The following is a 23,428-nucleotide window of genomic DNA, read 5'->3' as shown; positions in this document are numbered from 1 at the left end:
AGATCTGCTAAAGCTGCACCAAGCTGCCTATTAGTTTTAATTTTTCTATTCAACAAACTTTAGCTGAATAAGAAAAAGAGCCCTCACACCATTTAAACTATAACAGTGCACGCTTGTAATCCCAGTACTTTGGGAGGTGGAGACAGGAGGGTCACAGGTTTGAGAATAGCCTCAGCAAGGAGTAAGACTCACCAATTTAGTGAGAGTCCCTCTTTCAAAAAAAAAAAAAAAAAAAAAAGCTGGGTGTGGTGGCACACGCTTATAATCCCCCCATTCCGGAGGCTGAGACAGGAGGATCGTGCTGGTTCAGAGCCAGCCCCTCTGGCTTAAGAGACCCTGTTTCCAAATAAAAAAAATATAAAATAGGTCTGGGAGTGTAGCCCGGAGGTAGAAGGGCTTCCAGGAACCCCAGTACCACCAAAATAAATAAATAAATAAATAAATAAATAAATAAATAAATAAAATTAAAAAAAATAGGGCACGGGTTATAGCTCAGAGGTTGAATGCCCCTGGGTTTCATCCCCAGACCCACAAATAAATAAATAAGGCTGGGGGTGTTGTTCTGAGGGTTCTGTGAGAACTCAGAACATGATGTTTTGTCTATATAATCGCTCCATTTTTAATTTTTTTCTTTTCTTCTTTTTTGCGATACTGGGGATGGAACCCAGGGGCATTCTACCTCTGAGATCCACCTCCATTCCAATTTTTCAATTCTTAAAAAAAAAAAAAAAAAAGTAGCCAGGCATGGTGGCGCATGCTTGTAATCCCCGTGTTTAGGAGGCTGAGACAGGAGGATCGCACGGATTCGAAGCCAACGTCAGCTACTTAGTGAGGCTCTCAGCAACTTAGTGAGACCCTGTTTCCAAATAAAATATAAAAAAGGTCTGGGAGTGTAGCCCGGAGGTAGAAAGCCTCTGGGTTCCACCCCCAGTGCCACCAAAAACATAAAAATAAAAATAATAAACACTCAGCTGGGCATGGTGGTGCATGCTTATAATCCCAGCATTTGGGAGGCTGAGAAAGGAAGATCTAGATTCAAGGTCAGCCTCAGCTACTTAGTGAGGTCCTTTGCAACTCAGTGAAACCCTGTTTCAAAATAAAGAATAAAAAAATAGGGCTGAGATGTCGCTCAGAGATAGAATTTCCCTGGGTTACATCCCCGCTATCTGGAAAAACAAAAAACAAAAAACAAAAGCACAAACACAAACATTATGATTTTGCTGTTTAAAAAATTGTTCTCATTTTAATGATCTGAGTTAGTAACAAACAAATATACAAAATTGTCTTTCACATTTTCATACACTGAATTATGGACCAATTGAAAACTCTGGACTACAAATGCAGGTTTCTTTGTATCCTTAACTTCAATCATTGTCACTTATAAATAAAGGTGATTCGTGGAAACATGCATTTGTGAACACAGATGCCAAAGTTGTGCAGTAAGTTAATGCACAATGCAGTGTACGTTGTTCATTTGCACAGCTGTGTGTCAAGTAAAATTGTATAACTGACCTAGAACAAGTTATCCTGGGATATTTCACTGTATTTGAAAAGCATTTTTGTCAAACAGAATTATAATACAAAACAAAAATTATATTCTACAAATACAAGAAATTTGCAACTTTCACATCTGAAGCAACTTTTGGGACAGCTGCTTCAGTAACCCTGCTGCTATACTGATTTATGGGTATTACCTTTAAAGTTATGGATTGGAATATACTGCTTTAAGGAAAATAAATATGTATATTAAGAAGAAAACCATGGTTTAAATGTGAAGCTTTTTCCCAATGCATGAATCTGTCCATATATATTCAAGTTTTAGACATGTAAAAAAATTTAGAATTTTAAAAGCAATCTGAGAATTTTCTAAACCACTTTAAAAAGTGATTTTTTTTAATCTGACCAATGTTTCCTGTTTGGTAACAAGAAAAAGGGCAGTTTTTAGTTAAACTGTGATAATTGATAAATCACAAACTTATACTTTTATTAGAGTTCAAATAAGTGGAGCTTCGGTCATAATGCAAATGATAAGGAGGCCCCTTTTCCTTCTCCGACCACTCATCAGAACTAATAGTAAGCACCAACATGAAATGAGTGTTTTTTTTTTTTTTTTAACATTATTTCCAGATATATCTAAGTAGGAAAATCCAATCTTTCTCAAAAATATTTTCCTGGGTTGTGGCAACATGTGCTTTACCTTTTTAGCGCTATCTACAACCTACAGTTATTCCTATATTATAAATTTCAATATCCCTGGCAAGGAATGTAAATGCTAACCAGCTAGATAGTTAACTTCAAAGAGAGGACTCGTGTACAGTCGTCATCATATAGTCCCACTTTTCTCTAAGGCCTGAGGTTGATGTTTTTTCCTATGCTATATGAAACAAATGTTTTTCCTATGCTATATGGAACAAATGATACATCTAAACAGTTAGGGTCTCATTGAGGCAGTGTAAGACTTGGCCTCCGGTATTTTGAAAACACTTGTTTCTCCAACTAACATGGATACTACTGTAAACATTTTGAGATAACTGCAGCTCAAAAAGTAATGTGTTATTTTCTATGCGAAACAAGATTAAGGAAACATCTTTTTTTCCATGGGGTTTATTCATGAAGAAAATGTGGCTGTAATTTCAAACAACTACTTCAAGAGTTATCTAAATGCAAGGTGGCTTTTAAAAGTACTTGAACCACAAATGATTCAAGAAAGTAAGCGGGAAAGTAAATTTGTATCCTTGCAACACTACATTAAGAGTCCTAGTTTACAACTCTGCACTTTGGAAATGAAAAGAAACCAATTCTGTTCAGAGTCAATACTATCAGAAAGAAATATGGCTGCTTCCTACTCTTCTCCACTTGCAAAATTAATGCTGAGATTCTCCCACTGCTGATAGCCTGCAAGTCTCTCATGAGTTAGGCAAAGTGAACCTTATAGGTTCCGTTTGTTTTTAAAATAAGTTTTATTTTAAAACTCTTTCAGAAATGGAACTTTAACCCTTGAGAGAAGCTTCTGTTATGGAATATCCTGGCTAATGGCAGGTACACATATTAAGGATTATTGCTTTTCATCAGATAAGGAGCAGGAGCAATATTTAACTCAAATATTCATTTTTATCTGATGTTACAATGTTGTATTCTCAAATCAAGTGACATGTCACCTTAAATTCTTTGTCAGTTTACTGAAGTTTTAAGTAAGAAGTTGGCTTATTAACTCAAAATCAAGACAGTAAGAATATCCACATAAGCACGTCTTATATGGGCACTGAGCAGCAACATTGCTTTCTTGATAGGACGTAAGGCACTAAATGGTGGCAAAATAAAAGTTCGATGATTAATAACTTCTTTAGAATCCTAAAAAAAGAGATTTTTAGAATGACACTAGTAAATATTTCACAAACAAATAAGGCATCCTGTTGGCAAACGTAAATAAAACACAAGGTCATGCTGAACCTAATACATTCACTGTTTTGGCTAAACTACTTTAACAGCTAGCTATTAAACTTAAGAAAGCTACAATAGTGTGTATAAAGGTTGAAAAGGCACCAAAAGGAGAACTCTACAACTTCCAGTTCTAAGAGTTAGGGAAGCTGTGTATAACACTGCATACTGTCTGATTATCAATTTTATTCCTTGAAATGTACCATGTAAATTTTTACTTTGACAATCAGTTAATCAAGTGCTAGTTTAGTAAGAAATTTAATGAACTAGGAAATTGCTGCAGTGTCTAACACAGCCTCATTTATAAAGCTTAACTAATTCTAGCACTGAATGCATATTCTGGATAACACTGGAGCAAATCTGTATGAACAAAAATGGTTACCTTACGATAACATTCACAATAGAAGTTTGACATATAACTAAACAGGATTTACTGAAAGTAGTGAAGTGTAGTACAGATAGAGGACAGAATCATAATTACAACATTTTCCTTGTGAAAAATACAGCTATTAGTAAAATAAAAAATGTACAATTGAAAAATTTCCAGAAGAAGAAAACACAGTATAAACAAAAATACTTTTCTTTGAGATAGGGAAAATAGTATGTCACTGGTTTTTTTCATTACAATATAATCTGACACAAAAAGGAGTAATAGAATTGCACCAATTCCACATCCAGTTTCCTGAACATGTTAAAAGCAGTCCATAAAGCAGAATGCTGCAGTTTCTGAATTTTATATTTTAAACTGATGATATTCACATACAGGATGTCACATCACACCAGATCTGTTTACAGAATGTACAATACTTCCGGGTTTGTGGCCAGACATGAATACAAATGTATCCTTTTGGCCACTTTTATTCCATTCTGGCATTTATCCAGAGTCAGAAAAAAAAAAAAATCAAGTGTCTTAAGTGTTATTCTCTAGCAATAAAAAAAGTTACATTTAATGCATGCTTCATAATTTGTCAAAAAACTATTCCTGAAAATAAAACGCAGTTACCCAATGGCTTACAAATTCATTAGGATAAAAACGTGGTGGAATTAAGGTCCACCTGTAACGACCGACTTCCGTGGTGGCACCAGTGTCCTTTTGCAGAGGTCCTAGTGAAAGTTCCATGGTGGAAGTGGGCATACCTGCAGGAGACCACTGCTTGACATTTCATTACCTTTGTCCACCCTCTCTGCTATGTCGTTAGTGCTACAAAAAACATGGGATTTTTGTAGAAATATTAGGAACATTTCTGCTGTACATGACTTAGAAGTTCTCCAAATTTTTCAAAAAGGTCCTCCACCCATTTTACATTTTTCATACAAAGTTGAACAATTTCCTCCTGTCCTAAATCTTCATTTTTTTTCTGCACAGAAGAAATCTAAAATAGAAAAAATTGTCACATTAGCTTCTACTTATTGCTTTATACTTAAGCACTTCATAAGACCTTACTCTTCCTAGATTTTTTTTTTGGGGGGGGTCTGGGGATGGAACCCAGGGGCATTCGACCTTCGAGCTACAGCCTCTGCCCTATTTTTTATTCTTTATTTTGAAACCGTGTCTCACTGAGTTGCAGAGGGCCTCACTAAGTAGCTGAGGCTGTGCGCAAACCGCGATCCTCCTGTCTCAGCCTCCCAAATGCTAGGATTACAAGTGTGCACCACCACGCCCAGCTTCTTCCTAGATTTTGAATCAAACAAAAATTTATCAACTCATCTACATAAACTTTTCTTTTTATTTCCACCCATGGAGAATACTTATTTCAAATAAATATATGTAAGGTATAATCGTATTACCATTGCCTCCATGCAGACAGAGAGGAAGGCTAGGAAAACTGCTTTAAATTTTCTCAATTCTTTCCACCTGTGTTAAAAACTAAATGACAAAGACAGGCGTGGTAGTGCATGCTCGTACTCGTAATCCCAGCATTAGGGAGGTAGAGACCAGAGATCACGGTTCACACACAGCCTCAGCTACTTAGCAAGGCCCTTTGAAACTCAGTGAAACCCTGTTTAAAAAAAAAAAAAAAAAATAGGACTGGGAGTGTAGCTCAGAGGTAGAGTGCTCCTGGGTCCATTCCCAGTACTGCAAAAACAAAACAAAACAAAAACAAACAAACAAAAAACTAAATAATAAGCCAGGTGTAGTGTCGCACACTTGTAATCTCAGTACTTGGGAGTCTGTGACAGGATAGTCACAGGTTTGCAGCCAGCCTCAGCAACATATTGAGGCCTTCCACAAATTAGCCTGTTCCAAAAGGCTAAAAGGCTGGGGGTATAGCTCAGAGGTAGAATACCCCTAGATTCCATCCCCAATACCACACAAACACACCCCAAAAATAAAAATGAAAAAACAAAAAACAAATTATAAGTGTAGTGATCAGTTCTGCATTTCAGAGCACTGTAAAAAGAGTCAACGTATTTTCCATGACCATGTTTGCTATCTTCTCTGCTAAAGAAAGTTACATTCATGAATACCTTTCTATACCAGACTATTGTCTAACACATCATTATATATATATATATATATATATATATATATATATATATATATATATATATAGCGCTTTGGGTTTTCTTTTTTTTTCTGGTGGTGGGCATTGAACCCAGAGGCATTCTACCTCTGAGCTAACCCCTCAATCCCTTTCTAACTTTGTAACAGGATCTTGCTAAGCTGCTGAAGTCTTGGCCTCCCGAGTACTGGGATTATAGGAATGGGCCACTGTTTCTGGCTCAACATTTCATAATAAGTAAAAAACTGACAGTGCTAGTCAAATAAGGTCATACTGTCTCCAACCAGTTATTCTGTTTGAAATCAGTCCTTCAATCTCATCCACAAGATAGTACTGTCGCCGGGCGTGGTGGCGTACACTTGTAAGCCCTGCGCTTGGGAGGCAGAGACAGGAGGATCGCGCAGGTTCGAAGCTGGCTGCGCTGGCTTAAGAGACCTTGTTTCCACATTAAAAAAGTATAAAAATAGGTCTGGGAGTGTAGCCCGTGGGAATGTAGTCGGAGGTAGAAGGGCTTCCAGGAACCCCAGCACCACCAAAAACAAACAAACAAACAAACAAAACAACAAAAAAATAGTACTGTCATATATAATTTCTTAGTACTTGATACTTAAGTTAAAATTAAACTTTCATTTTTCAATCCTAAGGCAAAAAACCCCCATTTTTCTGCAATCAAGAGGAAACAAGGTCATTGTAGTATAAGATAGTGAAATACCACATCAGTGACTGAAATGTATTAAAGCAGAATCACTCTACATCATAAGGGAACAGAATGCAATAAAGTATTATTTATTATGACAAAGTAAAGCAAGCACTAGCAGCTTAAAAACATTACCAGTTAGCCAGGCATAGTAGTGCATGCTTGTATTTTCAGCATTTGGGAGGCGGAGACTGGAGGATGGCGGTTAGAGGACAGACTCAACTACTTAGTGAGATCCTGTTTCAAAAAATAAAAAGAGAGCCGGGCATGGTGGCACAGGCTTGTAATCCCCACGCTTGGGAGGCAGAGATAGGAGGATCGCTCAGGTTCGAAGCCAGGCGCGCTGGCTTAAGAGACCCTGTTAAAAAAAAAAAAAAAAAAAAAAAAAGCATAAAATAGGTCTGGAAGTGTAACCTGGAGGTAGAAGGGTTTCCAGGAACCCCAGTACCACAAAAAACAAACAATAAAAAGACTGAAAATTAGGACTGGGATGTGGCCCTGGTTTCATCCCTAGTACTGCAAAAAACAAAAAAACCCAAAACCCAAAAAAACACATTACCAGTTGCCTGGTAAGGGGGCACACACCTGTAATCCTAGTACTTGGGAGTCTGAGAAAGGAGGATCAAAGGTTCGAAGCCAGTCCCAGCAACTTGGTGAGGCTCTCAGCAGCTTGGTGAGACCCTGTTACCAAGTTAAAAAAAAAAAAAAAAAAAAAAAGAGAGAGAGAGAAATGGCCGGGTGTGGTGGTACATGCCTGTAATTCTTGAATATGGGACGCTGGAATATGGATTGCAGGTTTCAGGACAGCCTCCAGAAGTAGTGAGACTTGAATCAAACTGAATCAAACCCTGTTTCAAATCCTGAATCAAAAACTGAATCAAACCTGATTCAAACCTGAATCAAAAACTGAATCAAACCCTGTTTCCAAATAAGAAATAAAACTGGGCTGGGAGGGCTGGGCGTGGTGGCGCACGCTTGTAATCCCCGCACTTGGGAGGCAGAGACAAGGAGGATCACGCAGGTTCGAAGCCAGCCTTGCTGTCTTAGGAGACTCTATTTCCAAATTTAGAAAAATATAAAATACAGGACTGGGAGTGAGTGTAGCCCGGAGGTAGAAGGGTTTCCAGGAACCTCAGTACCACCAAAAAAAAAAAAAAAAAAAAAGAGTTGGGGTCTAGTTCAAAAGGCAGAATGCTCCCTGTGTTCAGTCCCCGAGACCCCCAAAAAACAGAGTAACAAACAAAAAAATTGACGAGTTACAGCTCAAGAGATGTTTTTTTCTGATAAACATAGAGAAACCCAAAACAATTACCTATAGGAGTATAAGCAAAATTTGTTTATATACACACATATTTTATAATTATTTAAAGCACTCACAATTACTATAGCTAGAGTGTTCTTAAAGTTCAGAAAAGCATAATTTATTTTTTAAATAAATGAAGAGCAGTTACCTCTTTCTTACACATCCGATAAACATGATATTTATAATGATGAAGTGAATGATACAAAGAATACAACTGTATTTTCTCTGGATCAACAGCGAATTCCTACAAAAACAAAAAGGTTTACAGATATATCTCTTTTTTTTTTTTTTTTGGCAGGTCTGGGGATGAAACCCAGGGGCATTCGAACTCCAAGCTACATCCTCTCCTATTTTTTATTCTTTATTTTGAAACCATGTCTCACTGAGTTGCAGAGGGCCTCACTAAGTAGCTGAGGCTGTCCACGAACCACAATCCTCCAGTCTCAGCCTCCCAAACGCTGGGATTACAAGCGTGCACCACCACGTCCAGCTCAAATATATCTTATAGAATATCTAAGCTGAGAATACGTTCAGGAAAATACTAGATCAAAAGTTTCATGGCAATCTTGAAAGTAACTTTCATGGCTAGGAATTAAGACTGTATTAATAAATAGATATTTATTCAAAATAAAAGTTTAAATTCTTGAATATAAATATAAATATGCACTATTTGAAAAAAATTATAGAACTTTAAAAACATTTATCTTCAAGGATAAATGACTCTAATGGCATGTTATGTAGTCTATCATTTCTTTCTCCTAGGTACAATAAATACATATGTAAATATCACTAATTTTGTAATGAGAATGGAATAATCCAAGACTATTTCTTTTTTTTTTCGTGGTACTGAGGGTGGAACCCAGGGTCTTTTCTACCTTCCAGGCTATTCTCCCAGACCTGTTTTATACTTTATTTGGAAACAGGGTCTCACTAAGTTTCTGAGAGCCTCACTAAGTAGCTGAGGCTGGCTTTGAACCTGTGCAATCCTCCTGTCTCAGCCTCCCAAATGCTGGGATTACAGGCGTGCGCCACCACGCCCAGCTATCACAGCCCTTTTTTAGTTTTTGTTTTAAAACAGAGTTTCCCTAGGTTTCCAAGGCCGGTCGCAGGCCTGCAATCCTCCTGTCTCAGCTTCTTAAGTACTGGGAACACAGGTGTGTACCGCTGTATCCAGTATGCAAAACACTTTTCTTTCTTGTGATACTGGGGATGGAATCCAGGGATCCTATTTTTTATTCTGTATTTTTGAAACAAGGTCTCACTGAGTTGTGGAGGTCCTAAGTAGCTGAGGCTGTCTGCGAATCTCAATCGCCTCGTTTCAGTCCCCCAAGTACTGGGATTACAAGCGTGCACCACCATACCTGGTTTATATAAAAACATTTTTGATATGGAGTTGTTATTCTGTCAAACTTTTCTCAAAAACATTTTAATGCCGGGTATGGTGGCGCACGCTTGTAATCCCCGCGCTTGGGAAGCGGATACAGGAGGATCACGCAGGTTCGAAGCCAGCCTCACTGGCTTAAGAGACCCTGTTTCCAAATAAAAATATAAACACAGGTCTGGGAGTGTAGCCTGGAGTTAGAAGGGCTTCCAAGAACCTCAGCACCACCAAAACAAAACAAGACAAACAAAAAAAATTAAAAAGCCCATTTTAACTATCTATACTGCGTGTGTGTGTGTGCGCGCGCGCGCGCGCGTGTGTGTGTATGTGTGTGCATGCGCACGCACATGTGCGTGTTTGTTTTGTGGTACTGGGGTTTGAACCCACAGGCATTCTAACTTCAAACTAAGCTCCCAGCCTTATTTTATTTCTTATTTGGGAACAAGACATAATTACATTGATGAGTCTCACTACTTGCTGAAACTGTCTTCAAAAACCTGCAATCCTCTTATCTCAGCCTCCTAAGTACTGGACTACAGGCATTTGCCACCATGCCTGACTATACCGTGTTTAAAGAAAAAAAAAATCCCAATTTTAATAATTTTGCAGATATGAAATCTTATGGAATGTGTGCATGCTAACTCTTATTTGCAGCATAGATATCCAATAACAAAGTTACAAACAGGTAATGCATACATTAATTATTGAGTTAGCCATTCTATGATGTATATAGATTATAAAGCATGTTGTACATAATAAATATATAATTTTTATTTTTTAACTAAAATAAAAAGCTGTGTAAAAATGTGTAACACGGGCATGGGATGATTCCTTCCTTATTAGTCTATTTAAGAAATCTGTATGCTGATGCTGGTGGCGCACGCTTGCAATCCCCGCGCTTGGGAGGCTGAGACAGGAGGATTGCACGGGTTTGAAGCCAGCCTCAGCTACTTAGTGAGGCTCTCAGCAACTTAGTGAGACCCTGTTTCCAAATAAAGTATAAAATAGATCTGGGAGTATAGCCTGGAGATAGAAAGCCTCTGGGTTCCACCCCCAGTACCACCAAAAAAAAAAAGAAATCTATATGCTGGGCATGGTGATACATGCTTATAATGCCAGTAGTTGGAAATCTGAGATGGGAGGATCACAAGTTCAAGGCCAGCCTCAGTTACTTAGTGAGGCTCTCAGCAACATAGTAGACCCTGTTTCAAAATAAAGGATAAAATAGGGCTGAGGTTGTAGTTCAGAGAGAGAATGTCCCTGGGTTCAATCCTCAGAACCACAAAGGAAAAGAAATGAAAATCTGTGGCCAGGTATGGTGGTGTATGTCTGTAATCCCAGTACTTTGGAGGCTGAGACAGAATAATCACAAGTTTGAAGCCAGCTGTGGCAACTTAGTGTGGCCTTCTACAAATTACTGAGACTCTGTTAAAAAAAAAATCCATGAGCACTTATTAATATGCCATATACTGCATCAAGGCAACAGCAAAAGACAATAGGCTGGGCATGGTGACACACGCTTGAAATCCCAGCATTTAGGAGGCTGAGACAGGACGAGCAAGGCTTGCAGACATCCTCAACTACTTAACAAAGCCCTTGGCAACTCAGTGAGACCCTATTTCAAAAGAAAGAATAAAAAAATAGGGTTGGGATGCAGGTCGGAGGGAGAATGCCCCTGGGTTCATTCTCAGTACCACAGACACAACAAAAGACAACAAACACCGAGTCCCTGTTCCTCAAGCCAGAGCTGCTTGTTCACCTGAGACTTTCACACTCAACAACAGCATGGTGAAGTGTGTGCTTATTTCAGCATTCTTCGTAGGAACTATATTAACAATTAGACAAGGTATACTTTCTTTAATCAACATATACTTACTTGTGGAGATTTCTTTTGAACTTTCTTGTTTTTTTTAATTTTTTATTGGTGCACTATATTCATACATCATATTGGGGTAACATACATGTACACATCACCAATTTAACCTCTCCCCAATTCCCTCCCCATTCCCTCTCCATCCCTCCTTCCCTTGCTTACTTGTGTAGATTTAGTGGTTGTTTTAGATGTCCTCAGAGTTTTCTTATTATAAGCTTTGCCATTCATTTTGATTTTAGAAATAGCAGATCCTCCACTTTTTGCTTTAGAGTCTCGAGTAATTATTGTTAGTTCAGGAAAACTGTCCAAAGCATTCTTTAAAACAATGAAGCATAATAACTGAATGAGAGGAAAACTAACTTAAATTATTTCCATTATTCAAAATTTACACATACACGGAGGGTGGTTAAGAGGCCTGGTCACACGTTCTTTGTACTTCCATCAAATACTGAATCTATTTCCCCCTCCCTTGAATCTGGGCCAATGTATCACCCGCTTTATTTATTTATTTATTTATTTATTTATTTATTTATTTTTGCGGGTCTGGGGATGGAACCCAGAGGCATCTGACCTCCAAGCTATACCCCATGCCCAATATTTTAGTCTTTATTTTGAAACAGGGTCTCACTGAGTTGCGGAGGGCCTCACTAAGGTAGCTGAGGCTCTTCGCAAACTGCGATCCTCCAGTCTCAGCCTCCCGAATGCTGGGATTACCAAGTGTGTGCCATTATGCCCGGCGTCACCAGCTTTTTTTGTTGTTGTTTTTGCAGTACTGGGAATGGAACCCAGGGACACTGTACCTCTAAGCTAAAACCCCAGACCTATTTTTTTTTTTTGGTGGTACTGGGGTTCCTGGAAGCCCTTCTACCTCCGGGATACACTCCCATGGGCTACACTCCCAGACCTATTTTTTTTAACATTTTTATGTGGAAACAGAGTCTCTTAAGCCAGCGAGGCAGGCTCTGAACCAGCGCGATCCTCCTGTCTCCGCCTCCCAAGCATGGGGATTACAAGCGTGCGCCACCATGCCCGGCCCCAGACCTATTTTTTAGGTTTTTTTTTTTTTTTTTTTTTTTTTGGTGGTATTGGGGACTGAACCCAGAGGCATTCTACCTTTGAGTTACACCCCCAACCTTATTTTTTATTCTTTATTTTGAAACAGGGTCTCACTGAGTTGCAAGGGCCTCACTAAGTAGCTGAGGCTGCCCACGAACCACAATCCTCCAGTCTCAGCCTCCCAAATGCTGGGATTACAAGCACGTGCCACCATGCCCGGCTTTTTTTTTTTTTTTTTGAAACAAGGTCTCACTAAATTGTGAAGGGCCTCGCTAAATAGCTAAGGCGGTCTGTGAACTGTGATCCTCTGGTCTCAGCCTACTGAATGCTGGGATTACAAGTGTGCACCACTATTGCCCGGCTATCACCAGAGTTTTTAAGCAATGCTATATCAAAGACAGTATAGAAACTCCTGAAAAAGGCAGGTTTTCCCTAGTAATGTCTCTTTGGCTTCAAGGCAAGGAAAGACATGTATGTAAGTTACTTCAAATCTCTACCATATGAAGCACTGCTGTACCCTGAAACAGCCCAGCCCTGCCACAGAGAAGTCATTTGATCCTGGATGCAGATCCGGACAAGAAGCTTCCACATGCTTCTTTGTTGTCACCATTACTCCTACTTCTTTTGGCTCCACAAAAAGCACTTGTAAGGCAAGATCGCAAAGCCATGCAGCCACCACTGGTAATATTACGGCTATGTGGTAGGACCAATTTCAGCCCATTCCTTAGGAGGCATAGCGAATTTATGCCTTACCTACTTGGCAAATCATCTTGACATGAAAAGTTATAACTGAATGATACTTGTAGCTAAAGTTAACTGGCAGGATTATAGTTTTATAACACTGGATTGAGCTACCATTATAATTAAAGCACTGCAACCATGTTTATGATTCAGAATGTATTCTCATTTGTTAAGTTCAACAGTTAACTGTTAATAACTTTCAAGACCATTCTTTACCGCACTCATAGTTCCCAAGCACTGGGAGTATGGTCCTGATAATAACATGTACAGTGGGTGAGCGGGGTCTGGGACATTCTACCACTGAGCTAACCCCAGCACTTATCTTTGAAATAGGGTCTCACTAAGTTGCTGGGCTGCCACTGTACCTGCAATCTCCTATCTCAGATTCCCAAGTCTGAATTACAGATGTGCACCATTGTACCCAGCCTACAACCGGAATTTAAAGACTAAAAGTAGATTCTAAGCTAGAAACCATGAGTACTAAGTCATGAAAGGAGAAATTTTAAATCTTTTTGGTGAGCACAAGATACTAAGGATGATAAAAAATATGTGGATATTTCTCAGAGAATTATTGACTTCAAAAGACTTTAGGACTCATTTCCCAAATCACTAAGACCATAAGAAATGGTGCTAATTATTTTTAAGGAAGAGAACATTATTCTTAAACTATTATTTATAATATTTTACAACAAATAATTCTAACTTTTATATCTATATAATTTGGTTTTCAAATGCATTTTGTTTTGCTAATAAATCATCTAAAGGAAATACCTTGAATGATTGGTCCAAGTGAAGATTCAAAAGAAGTCTCTTTCGGTTATCATTTAACATGCCATCTATTTTTTTCATATGAGGTAAAAGTAGCTCATCTGAAATAACATAATTTAACAGGATAAACTAGAAACATGATTCCTTTTTAAAAATCCAACTTTTCTTTAAGCATTTGTATATTAAAACAAAAAAAATTTTTGGAGGGAACTGGGGATTAAACCCAAGTTATTAAATCCAAGTTATACTCCCAACCCAATTTTATTTTTTATTTTGAAATAGGGGACTCAGTAAGTTTCTGAGGGCCTCACTAAGTAGCTGAGGCTGGCCTTGAAACTGCAACCCACCTGGCTCAGCCTCCCAAGTACTGGGATTACAAGCATGCCCCACCACGCACAACTATTACATCTGAGCTACATCCCCATCCCTATTTTATTTTTAATTTTGGAATAGAGTCTTGCTAAATTGCTAAGAGCCTCACTAAGTAGCTGAGGCTGTCCGCGAACCGAGATCCTCCGGTCTCAGCCTCCCGAATGCTGGGATTACAAGCGTGCACCACCACGCCCGGCTTTCATTTTAATTTTTTGTTTATGGTACTGGAGATGACAACCAGGAGTATTCCACCTCCGAGCTACACTGCCAGCCCTATTTCTTATTTTTTTATTTTTAAACAGGATCTTACTGAGTTGCAAAGAGCCTCACTTAGTAGCTGAGGCTGTTCATGAACCATGACCCTCCTGTCTCAGCCTCCCAAATGCTGGGATTACAAGCGTGCACCACCATGTCTGGATTTTTAATTTTGAAACAGGGTATCACTAAATTGCTAAGGCTATCCCTAAGCCTGAAATCCCCCTGGTCTCAGTCTCCTAAGTACTGAGAGTATCGGTGTGTTCAGCCACCATGCTTGGCTGAGACACTGTTTCAAAATAAAAAAATAAAATATAAGGCCGGAGGAGGGTGTAGCATGGAGGTAAGATGCTATAACCCAACCCTATTTTTAATTCTTTTTATTTTTGTGGTACTGGGGATGAAACCCAAGAGTTTTTTTTTTGTTTTTTGTTTTTTACCTCCAGATCAATTTTATATTTTATTTGAAAACAGGTTTCATTAAGTTGTACACCTAACTAAGTAGTGGAGGCAGGCTTCAAACTGTGCAATCCTCCTGTCTTGGCCTCCCACATACTGGTATTACAAGCTTGCACCACCATGCCTGGTTTTTTACTCTTTATTTTGAAATAGGGTCTCACTAAGTTGCAGAGGGACTCAACTAGTAGCCAAGGCTGGCTGCAAAACTGTGATCCTCCTGTGTCAGCCTCCCTAGTACTGGGATTTTAAGTGTATGCCACCATGCCCAGCTGAGTTCATCTTTCCCTCCCTCCCTTCCTTCCTTCCTTCCTTCCTTCCTTCCTTCCTTCCTTCCTTCCTTCCTTTTTGTGTGGTACTGGGAATGGAACCCAGGGAATTTCTACCTCTGAGGTACACCCCCAGCCCTATTTTTTATTCTTTATTTTGAAATGGGTTTCACTAAGTTGCAAAGGGCCTAAGTAGCTGAGGCTGCCCTCAAACCCGCGATCCTCCTGTCTCAGCCTCCCAAATGCTGGGAATTACAAGTGTGAGCCAACACCCTCAGCTAAATTCAACTTTCTTTTTTTGTGTGTGGTACTGGGGATGGAACCCAGGGGCTTTCTACTTCTGGTCTACACTCACAGACCTATTTTATATTTTATTTGGAAACAGGATCTTACTAAGCTGCTGCGAGCCTCACTAAGTAACTGAGGCTGGCTTTGAACCTTTGAGATCCTCCTATCTCAGCCTCCCAAGTACTGGGATTACAAGCGTATGCCACTGTGCCCAGCATGAGTTCAAATTTCCATACCAAAAAAAAAAAAGGTGTATGTGTGTTATACATATATATGTATTTTTATTTTTAGTTTTAAACAGGGTCTCTCTAGGTTGATGAGAGTCACGCTATTTGCCAAGGCTGGCCTTGAATCTGTGATCTTCCTATCTCGGCCTCCCAAGTGTTAAAATTTTAATTTTAAGTGTGTTCAACCACATCTGGTCTCTCTTAAATTTAAGCTTTTAAGAAAAATACTTTCAGCTGGGCGTGGTGGCACACGCTTGTAATCCCCACGCTTGGGAGGCGGAGACAGAAGGATCATGCAGGTTCAAAGCCAGCCGCGCTGGCTTAAGAGACCCTGTTTCCAAATAAAAATATAAAAATAGGTCTGGGAGTGTAGCCCAGAGGTAGAAGGGCCTCCAGGAACCCTAGTACCACCAAAATATAAAAGAAAAAAAAATAAAAAGAAAAAAAATACTTTCAGAGTATAATTTGATTACTTTTGGTACTATATTAAATACTTTAGGGTTTGTAATCCCAGCATTTAGGAAGCTGAGACAGGATCACAGTTCATGGACAGCTTCAGCTACTTAGTGAGGCCCATTACAACTCAGTGAGACCGTTTCAAAATAAAGAATTTAAAAAAAGGGCTAATGGTGTAGCTTGGAGGTGGAATGTCCCTGAGTTTCACCCCCAGTACCTCAAAAAAAAAAAAAAAAAAAAAAAAGTTTGTGTTTGCTTTGTTGTGTTAGGGACTGAACCCAGGGCCTTACACATGTTAGGAAAGCACTCTATTCTTAACCCAGGCCTAACCCCATATATTCTTTTTTTCTGTGGTATTAAGAGATTGACTACAAGGGCTCTACCCTTTTACTTCTACTTCTGAACTACACTCCTAGTACTTTTTTTTTTTTTTTGTGGTACTGGGGATGGAACCCTTCTTCCTCTAGGCTACACTCCCAGACCTATTTTATATTTTTATTTGGAGACAGGGTCTCTTAAGCCAGCAAGGCTGGCTTTGAACCTGTGCGATCCTCCTGTCTCCGCCTCCCAAGTGTGGGGATTACAAGCGTGCGCCACCATGCCCCGCAACTCCCAGCACTTTTTATTTTTTGAATTGAAACACGGTCTTGCTAGGTTGCTGACAGTCTTCTTACTTGTTCTCAAACCTGTGATCCTCCTGTCTCAGACTCCAAAGCACTAGGATTATAAGTGGGCACCATCAGGTCCAGTTTTCATCTATTCTTTAACTTGATTAGATAAAATAATTTCTCTTGAATATATATTTTACTAAAAATAACAAATATACATTTTTAATCTTTACATCATTCTTATCTGGTTAATCTTTCCAATTCTTAGAAAACAGACTATATTAAAAAAATTTTTTGGTATTAGGAATTGAAGGTCTACCTCTGAGTTATACCTCCAACCCTATTTTATTTTTGAGGTACTGTACATTGAATCTAGGGGCATTTTACCTCAGAGCTTCACTCCCAGCCCTATGTTATTTTTATTCTGAAACAGGGTCTTGTTAGGTTGATGAGAGTCTCATTACTTTGCTGAGGCTGTCCTCAAACCTACCATCTTCCTGTTTCAGTCTCCCATGTGCTGGAATTATAGGTGCATGCCTCCAGTCCCGCCTTAATTTTTATTTTGCAACAAGGTTTTGCTAAGTTGTTGAACCTGACTTCTATCCTCTCTTTTTAGTCACCCAGTTACTAGGATTACAAGTGTGCACACCCAGCTAAATTATGGACTCTCTCTGTATTACAAACACTTAGAAAATAACAATGATGATACATATTGTAGAATTCAAAGAAATGATCAAATAATTTCCCCATCATCAGAAAGGAATAAAAATACGTTCAACATGAGGTTGTTCTAATATTCAGAAAATGCACTTAAATCATCACCATTTTCTATAATTAAGACATAATTTAACTGAAAATTTTTGGTATATATTATATTAACCATATCTCAACACATAATTAACAGATTCCCCCCTTAAATCCAAAAAGTACTACCAAGAAAATACTACTTAGCAGACTGTACCATTGCTCCTCTCTAAGGCTTGCATTGTGTCAGGGTCCAGGGCAATGCTAACAAGCAATTCCATGTAACTCTTAAAAGTTTCTTTCATTGCTCTTGTATTCAAAAAGCGAGTGACAAAAGGAGCTGGAGGATCAAATTCTAGGATGAAAAAAGATGAAATATTAAATTTTCCTTCCAAGCAACATTAATAACACTCTTGTCTATAACAGGAACCTATAAGCTAATGAAAGAAAGACTGTAGATACAAATGGGGTGCGTGTGTGCGTGTGTGCATGTGTGTGACTGAGGATTGAACCCTGGGGCATTTTACTTCTGAGCTTCACCCCCAGCTCTACTGCTTATTCTTTATTGTGAAGTAGGATCTCATCACATTACAGAGGGCCTCACTAAGTAGCTGAGGCTGGATGCAAACTTGCAATCCTCCTGTCTTTGCCTCCAGAGTACTGGGATTATGAACATGCACCACCCTACCTGGCTCTATTTTTTTTGGTACTGGGAATTGAACCCAGTGGCATTCTACCTGTGAGTTACACCCCTAGCCCTCTTTCATTTTGAAACAGGGTCTTGCTAAATTGCTAAGGCTTGTCCTCAAATCTGCAATCTTCCTGCCTCAGTCTCCCAAGTACCAGGATTACAAATGTGCACCACCACAGCTGGCATAGATACAATTCCTTCCAACTCCAGGCTTTTTCATCCTCCCCAACTCTCACTTCTTTTTCTTTTTTAATATTGGGGATTGAACCAATGGGCATTCTACCCTTTAAAAGTACCCGGGTGGTGCTGGGTGTGGTGGTGCATGCTTATGATCTGTCTCCTGTTGAGACAGGAGGATTGTGGTTCACGAAAAGGGCTGGAGTATAGCTCGGTTGTAGAATGACCCTGTACTGAAAAACATCCCCAGTACTGAAAAACAAAACAAAACACAAAACAAAAAACAAAACAACACACCCTGGTGACCAGGCATGGTGGCACACACTTGTAACCTCAGTACTTGGAAGACTGAGACAAGAGGATCAGAGGTTTGCAGCTAGCCTCAGCTATTAAGTGAGGCCCTCTACAACTTAGTGAGACCCTGTTTCAAAATCAAGAATAAAATATAGGACTGAGGGAATAGCTCAGAGGTAGAATAACCCTGAGTTTAATTCCCAACACTACAAAAAATAAAATAAAAAACACTTGGGAGGCTGAGACAGGAGGGTCATAGGCTTAGGGTTAGCGTCAGCAATTTAGTAAGATCCTGTTTCAAAATAAAAAATGAATGGGACTGGCTCAGAGGTAGAATGCTGCTGAGTTAAATCCCCAGTACTACACACAAATATAAAATTATAATTGCTATTCAGAAATATCAATATATCTAGCCCACATAAACAGAAGTATTTAGAATCCTTGAGACATTTTAAGACCACAAAGGTATCTTAAATCAGTGAATCTGAAAATCATAAGCATATAAATCTAACAGCACCAGCAGGCAACAGTGGTGCATGCCTATAATCCTAGTACTTTAAGTTGTTGAGAGGTTGAGACAGGAGAATGGCAGGTTTAAGGCCAGCCGCAGCAACCTAGAAAGACTTTGTTTTAAAATTAAAAAGGCTTGGGTGTAGCTCAGAGGTAGAACGCCCCTGGTATTAAAAAAAAAACCAAACAAATCTATTATGATCTTCTTAAAGCATTTAATTATTGCTTGCTTAACTATTAGTGACATCTAGTGGCCACTCAAGTTACCAATGGGAGAATTTTTGTGTGTGTGTGGTACTGCGGATTGAACCCAGGAGCATTCTACCTCAGAGCTACACCCCTAGCCCTATTTTTTATTCTTTATTTTGAAACAGGGTTTCACTAAGTTGCAGAGGGTCTCAGAATTTGCTGGGGCTGGCTGCAAACTTGCTATCTTCCTGTCTCAGCCTCTCAAGTCCTAGGATTATAAGCGTGTGCCACCATGTCTGGCTACCAATGAGAGAAAATTTAATCTTTGTCACTTGAGGAAAACTATACTCCTCTATCCGTGAGTGAGTGTCTCCTGAGCCACACCCTGAGCCCTATTATTTATTTATTTACTTATTACTTATTTATTGCGGTACTGGGGATTGAACCCAGAGGCATTCTACCTCCAAGCTACACCCTCAGCCCTTTTTAGAATTCTTTATTTTGAAGCAGGGTCTCACTAAGTTATGGAGTGCCTCATTAAGTAGCTGGCGCTGGTTGCAAAGCTGTGATCTTCCTATCTCAGTCTCCCAAGTGCTAGGATTATAAGTGTACACCATCACACCCTGCTATTTTTTTTTTTTTTTTTGAAACAGGGTCTTGGTTTTGCTGAGGCTCACTAAGTTGCTCAAGCTGGCTTCCAACCTGTGATCTTCCTGTCTTAGTTTCCCTAGCACTAGTATTTAGGTGTACACCACTGTCCCCTGATGATAATATATTTATATGCATGTGCCGCCATGTTCAGCCCCTCTATTCTTTTATTTTAAGGGGATTGAAAGCAGGGCTGCATGCATACTAGGAAAGCACCCTATTATCGAGGTATAATCCTAGCCCCTTAAATCCCTCCTATTCTTAAGCAGTAGAGAGAGCTGCTGATGCAAAAATTACATATAATGCCTTTGATACAGACTCAAAGGACTAAATTTATTTATAAATTCTCATATGAACACTTCTAAATAACCATTCACAAATAATTAGCTTTTAAAATTATTCTTGCCAGGCATGGTGGCGCATGATTGTAATCTCAGCACTTGGGAAGCTGAGACAGGAGGATTGTAGTTCACAGCCAGCCTCAGCTACTTAGTGAGGCCCTACGAGGTAGAATGTCCCTGGGTTCCATCCACAGGTTCTGCAACAAACAAACAAACAAACAAACAAAACACTCAACAACAACAAAACTTGTTTTTGTGTTACTGGTGATTGAACCCAGTGGCGCTCTACCACTGAACTATACCCCAAGCCCTTTTTATTTTAAGGCAAGGTCTTGCTAAGTTTTTCTAGGCTGGTCATCCTCCTGAGTAGCTGGGGTTACAAGCATGCACCACCTCTGGCATAACAACCCCCCCCCACCCCAGTACTGGGGATGGAACCCAGAAGCATTCTCACTAAATTGTGCAGGGCCTCAGTAAATAGCTGAGGCTGGCTGCAAACCTGCTATACTCCCAGAGACAGGGAGTACTGGGATTACAAGCATGTGCCACCACACCCGGCTCACAACAGGTTTTTTTTTTTTTTTTTTTTTTGCAGGTCTGGAGATGAAACCGAGGGGCATTGGACCTCCGAGCTATACCACTTGCCCTGTTTTTTATTCTTTATTTTGAAACAAGGGTTTCACTAAGTGCCTCACTAAGTAGCTGAGGCTGTCCGTAAACCGAGATCCTCCAGTCTCAGCTTCCCAAGTGCTGGGATTACAAGCGTGCGCCACCACTTCCAGCTTCACAACAGCTTTTTGAAGCAACACATCTTAAAGTGGCCTTTGGCACTGAAGGAGAATTTTACAATTCTCTTTCTAATGACATAATCTCTAAGATCATGTCTCAAGCAATTCTTGTAATTCAGAAACCATCTTCAGTATCAACCTCAACTATATACCCAATTGCCAATTAATCATCCAAATTATACCAAGGTTATATCCTGAATTTCTCAAATCTGTCCCCTTTTCTTGCTTCTTAGGCTCGGATTCAATTTATGCCTGAAATTATCTTAAAATTTTTTTGTGTGTGTGTGTGATGCTGGGGTCCTGGAACCCAGGGGCTTTCTACCTCAGGGTTATACTCCCAGACCTATTTTATACTTTATTTGGAAACAGGGTCTCACTAAGTTGCTGAGAGCCTCACTAAGTAGCTGAGGCTGGCTTTGAATCTGCGCGATCCTCCTGTCTCAGCCTCCCAAGCGCTGGGATTACAAGTGTGTGCCACCACGCCCAGCTTGAAATTATCTTTAAAAATGCAGATTTCATCATTTTACATCACTCTTTAAGTCCCTCTGAGACTTCTTTTGTTTACTGGAGCCCAAGCTCTGAAGCTTTAGTATGGCAGACACATCTTCTCATCATCCCTTCATCTTGCCCCATCTTCACCTTCATCCTCTAGAACAGAGGTCAGCAAACTTCTTTTATAATGGATCATATGGTAAATATTTTAGGTTTTGCTGGCCATCAACTCTGAAGAAACTACTCAAATCTACCACTGTAGGAGGAAAGCAACCGTATGGAAATGAGTCAATTTCCAAAGAGTATTGGTGGGGCTGCCTAGTTACAAAACTAGGCAGACAGTGAGATCTGGTTTGCAGGCTGATCTCTGCCATTGACTATTGAACTTGAAATTTTTTGTATCCACCACACACCAAGCTTTGGAAGCTAAGGGAATGTTACTGTGTATTCTTTGTTTTGGTACTGGGGATTCAACCCAGGGACACTCTACCAACGAGCTACATCCTCAACACTCAGCACCTTTTGAAACAGGGTATGGATAGGTTGCTGACAGACTGGGTAAATTGGTGAGGCTGGCCTTAAACCTGCAATCTTCCTGTCTCAGCCTCCCAAGTATTGGAATTAGAGGAATGTACCACTACACCTGCTATATATTCATTTTGTTTGTTTGTTTGTTTTTGGCAGTACTAGGGATAGAACCCAGGGGCATTCTACCTCTGAGCGACACCCCCAGCCCTATTTTTTTTCTTTATTTTGAAACAGGGTCTCACTGAGTTGCAAAGGGCCTAAGTAGCTGAGGCTGGCTTTGAACCTGTGCGATCCTCCTGTGTCAGTCTCCCAAATGTTGGGATTACAAGCCTTACCACCACACCCGACTACATATTCTTTTGTATTACAATTTTCAGTTTTAATTTTTTTTCAGATTGAACTCAGGGGCATTCTACCTCCGAGCTATACCCCAAGCCCCATTTTTTATTCTTTATTTTGAAACAGGGTCTCACTAAATTTCAGAGGGCCTCACTAAGCAGCTGAGTCTGACCACAAACCTGTGATATTCCTGTCTCAGCCTCCCAAGTACTGGTATTAATAAGTGTGCGCCACCATGCCAGGCTCTGTTTTAATTTCTAATATGATAAATTTCAACAGATATAACCTACATAAATGTCCTTTAGGATCTTCAATAGTTAAGAGTGACAAAGGATGCAAAGGTCGAAATTTGATAATTGCTAAATGTATTTCAAGTTTCTCATTTAGTATTTATTAATTGATATTGGGAATTGAACCCAGGGGCATTTTACCTCCAAGCTACAACTCTAGCTTTATTTTATTTTACTTGGAAACAGGATCTTACTAGGTTGACGAGAGTCTTACTACTTGCTAAGGCTGTCCTCAAACCTTCAATCTTCCTGTCTCAGCCTCCCAAGTACTGGGGACTATCGGTGCGCCTCACCATGCCTGGCTCAACTTTGTCATTGTTATTTACCTTAGTTATGAACACATGATTGGCTGGTAGAAGATACACAGTAGTATGTATCCTTTTTTTGGTGGTACTGGGGTTCCTGGAAGCCCTTCTACCTCCAGGCTACACTCCCAGACCTATTTTTTATACTTTTTTATTTGGAAACAGGGTCTCTTAAAGCCAGCAAGGCTGGCTCCGAACCTGCGCGATCCTCCTGTCTCCGCCTCCCAAGCGCGGGGATTACAAATGTGAGCCACCACGCCCGGCAAGTATGTATCTTATATACCTCACACACATACATTATTTTTTATGTTACTGTACCACAATAATAATTATAGTTTGAGTTACTGCCTCCTAGGTCTATTAACTTTTTTTCTGGCATAAACAGACTCAGGTGTTTAGA

At 39.6% G+C, this 23,428-nt stretch overlaps 1 protein-coding gene across 5 annotated transcripts in view; it reads right to left on the bottom strand.

Annotated features, from left to right (window-relative positions):
• Nucleotides 1–4,670: 4,670 nt before the first annotated feature.
• QSER1 (glutamine and serine rich 1) overlaps nucleotides 4,671–23,428 on the bottom strand; it is a gene marked incomplete at both ends in the record, with an annotated part of 72,477 nt that continues 53,719 nt past the window's right edge. For 3 of the 5 annotated variants that reach the window (XM_080717200.1, XM_080717203.1, XM_080717204.1), the window contains 5 exons: nucleotides 4,671–4,811; nucleotides 8,091–8,186; nucleotides 11,359–11,511; nucleotides 13,765–13,862; nucleotides 17,654–17,791. In XM_080717200.1, coding sequence (XP_080573326.1) covers nucleotides 4,671–4,811; nucleotides 8,091–8,186; nucleotides 11,359–11,511; nucleotides 13,765–13,862; nucleotides 17,654–17,791 — 626 coding nt within the window. The remainder of the gene's footprint in view (nucleotides 4,812–8,090; nucleotides 8,187–11,358; nucleotides 11,512–13,764; nucleotides 13,863–17,653; nucleotides 17,792–23,428) is intronic. The other 2 variants (XM_080717202.1, XM_080717201.1) reach the window with 2 other exon arrangements.

Source organism: Muscardinus avellanarius, assembly GCF_963383645.1.
Source record: "Muscardinus avellanarius genome assembly, chromosome: 1".
Classification (NCBI taxonomy): domain Eukaryota; kingdom Metazoa; phylum Chordata; class Mammalia; order Rodentia; family Gliridae; genus Muscardinus; species Muscardinus avellanarius.
The sequence above is the reverse complement of the archived record's forward strand: the minus strand, read 5'-3'. Positions and strand labels throughout refer to the sequence as shown.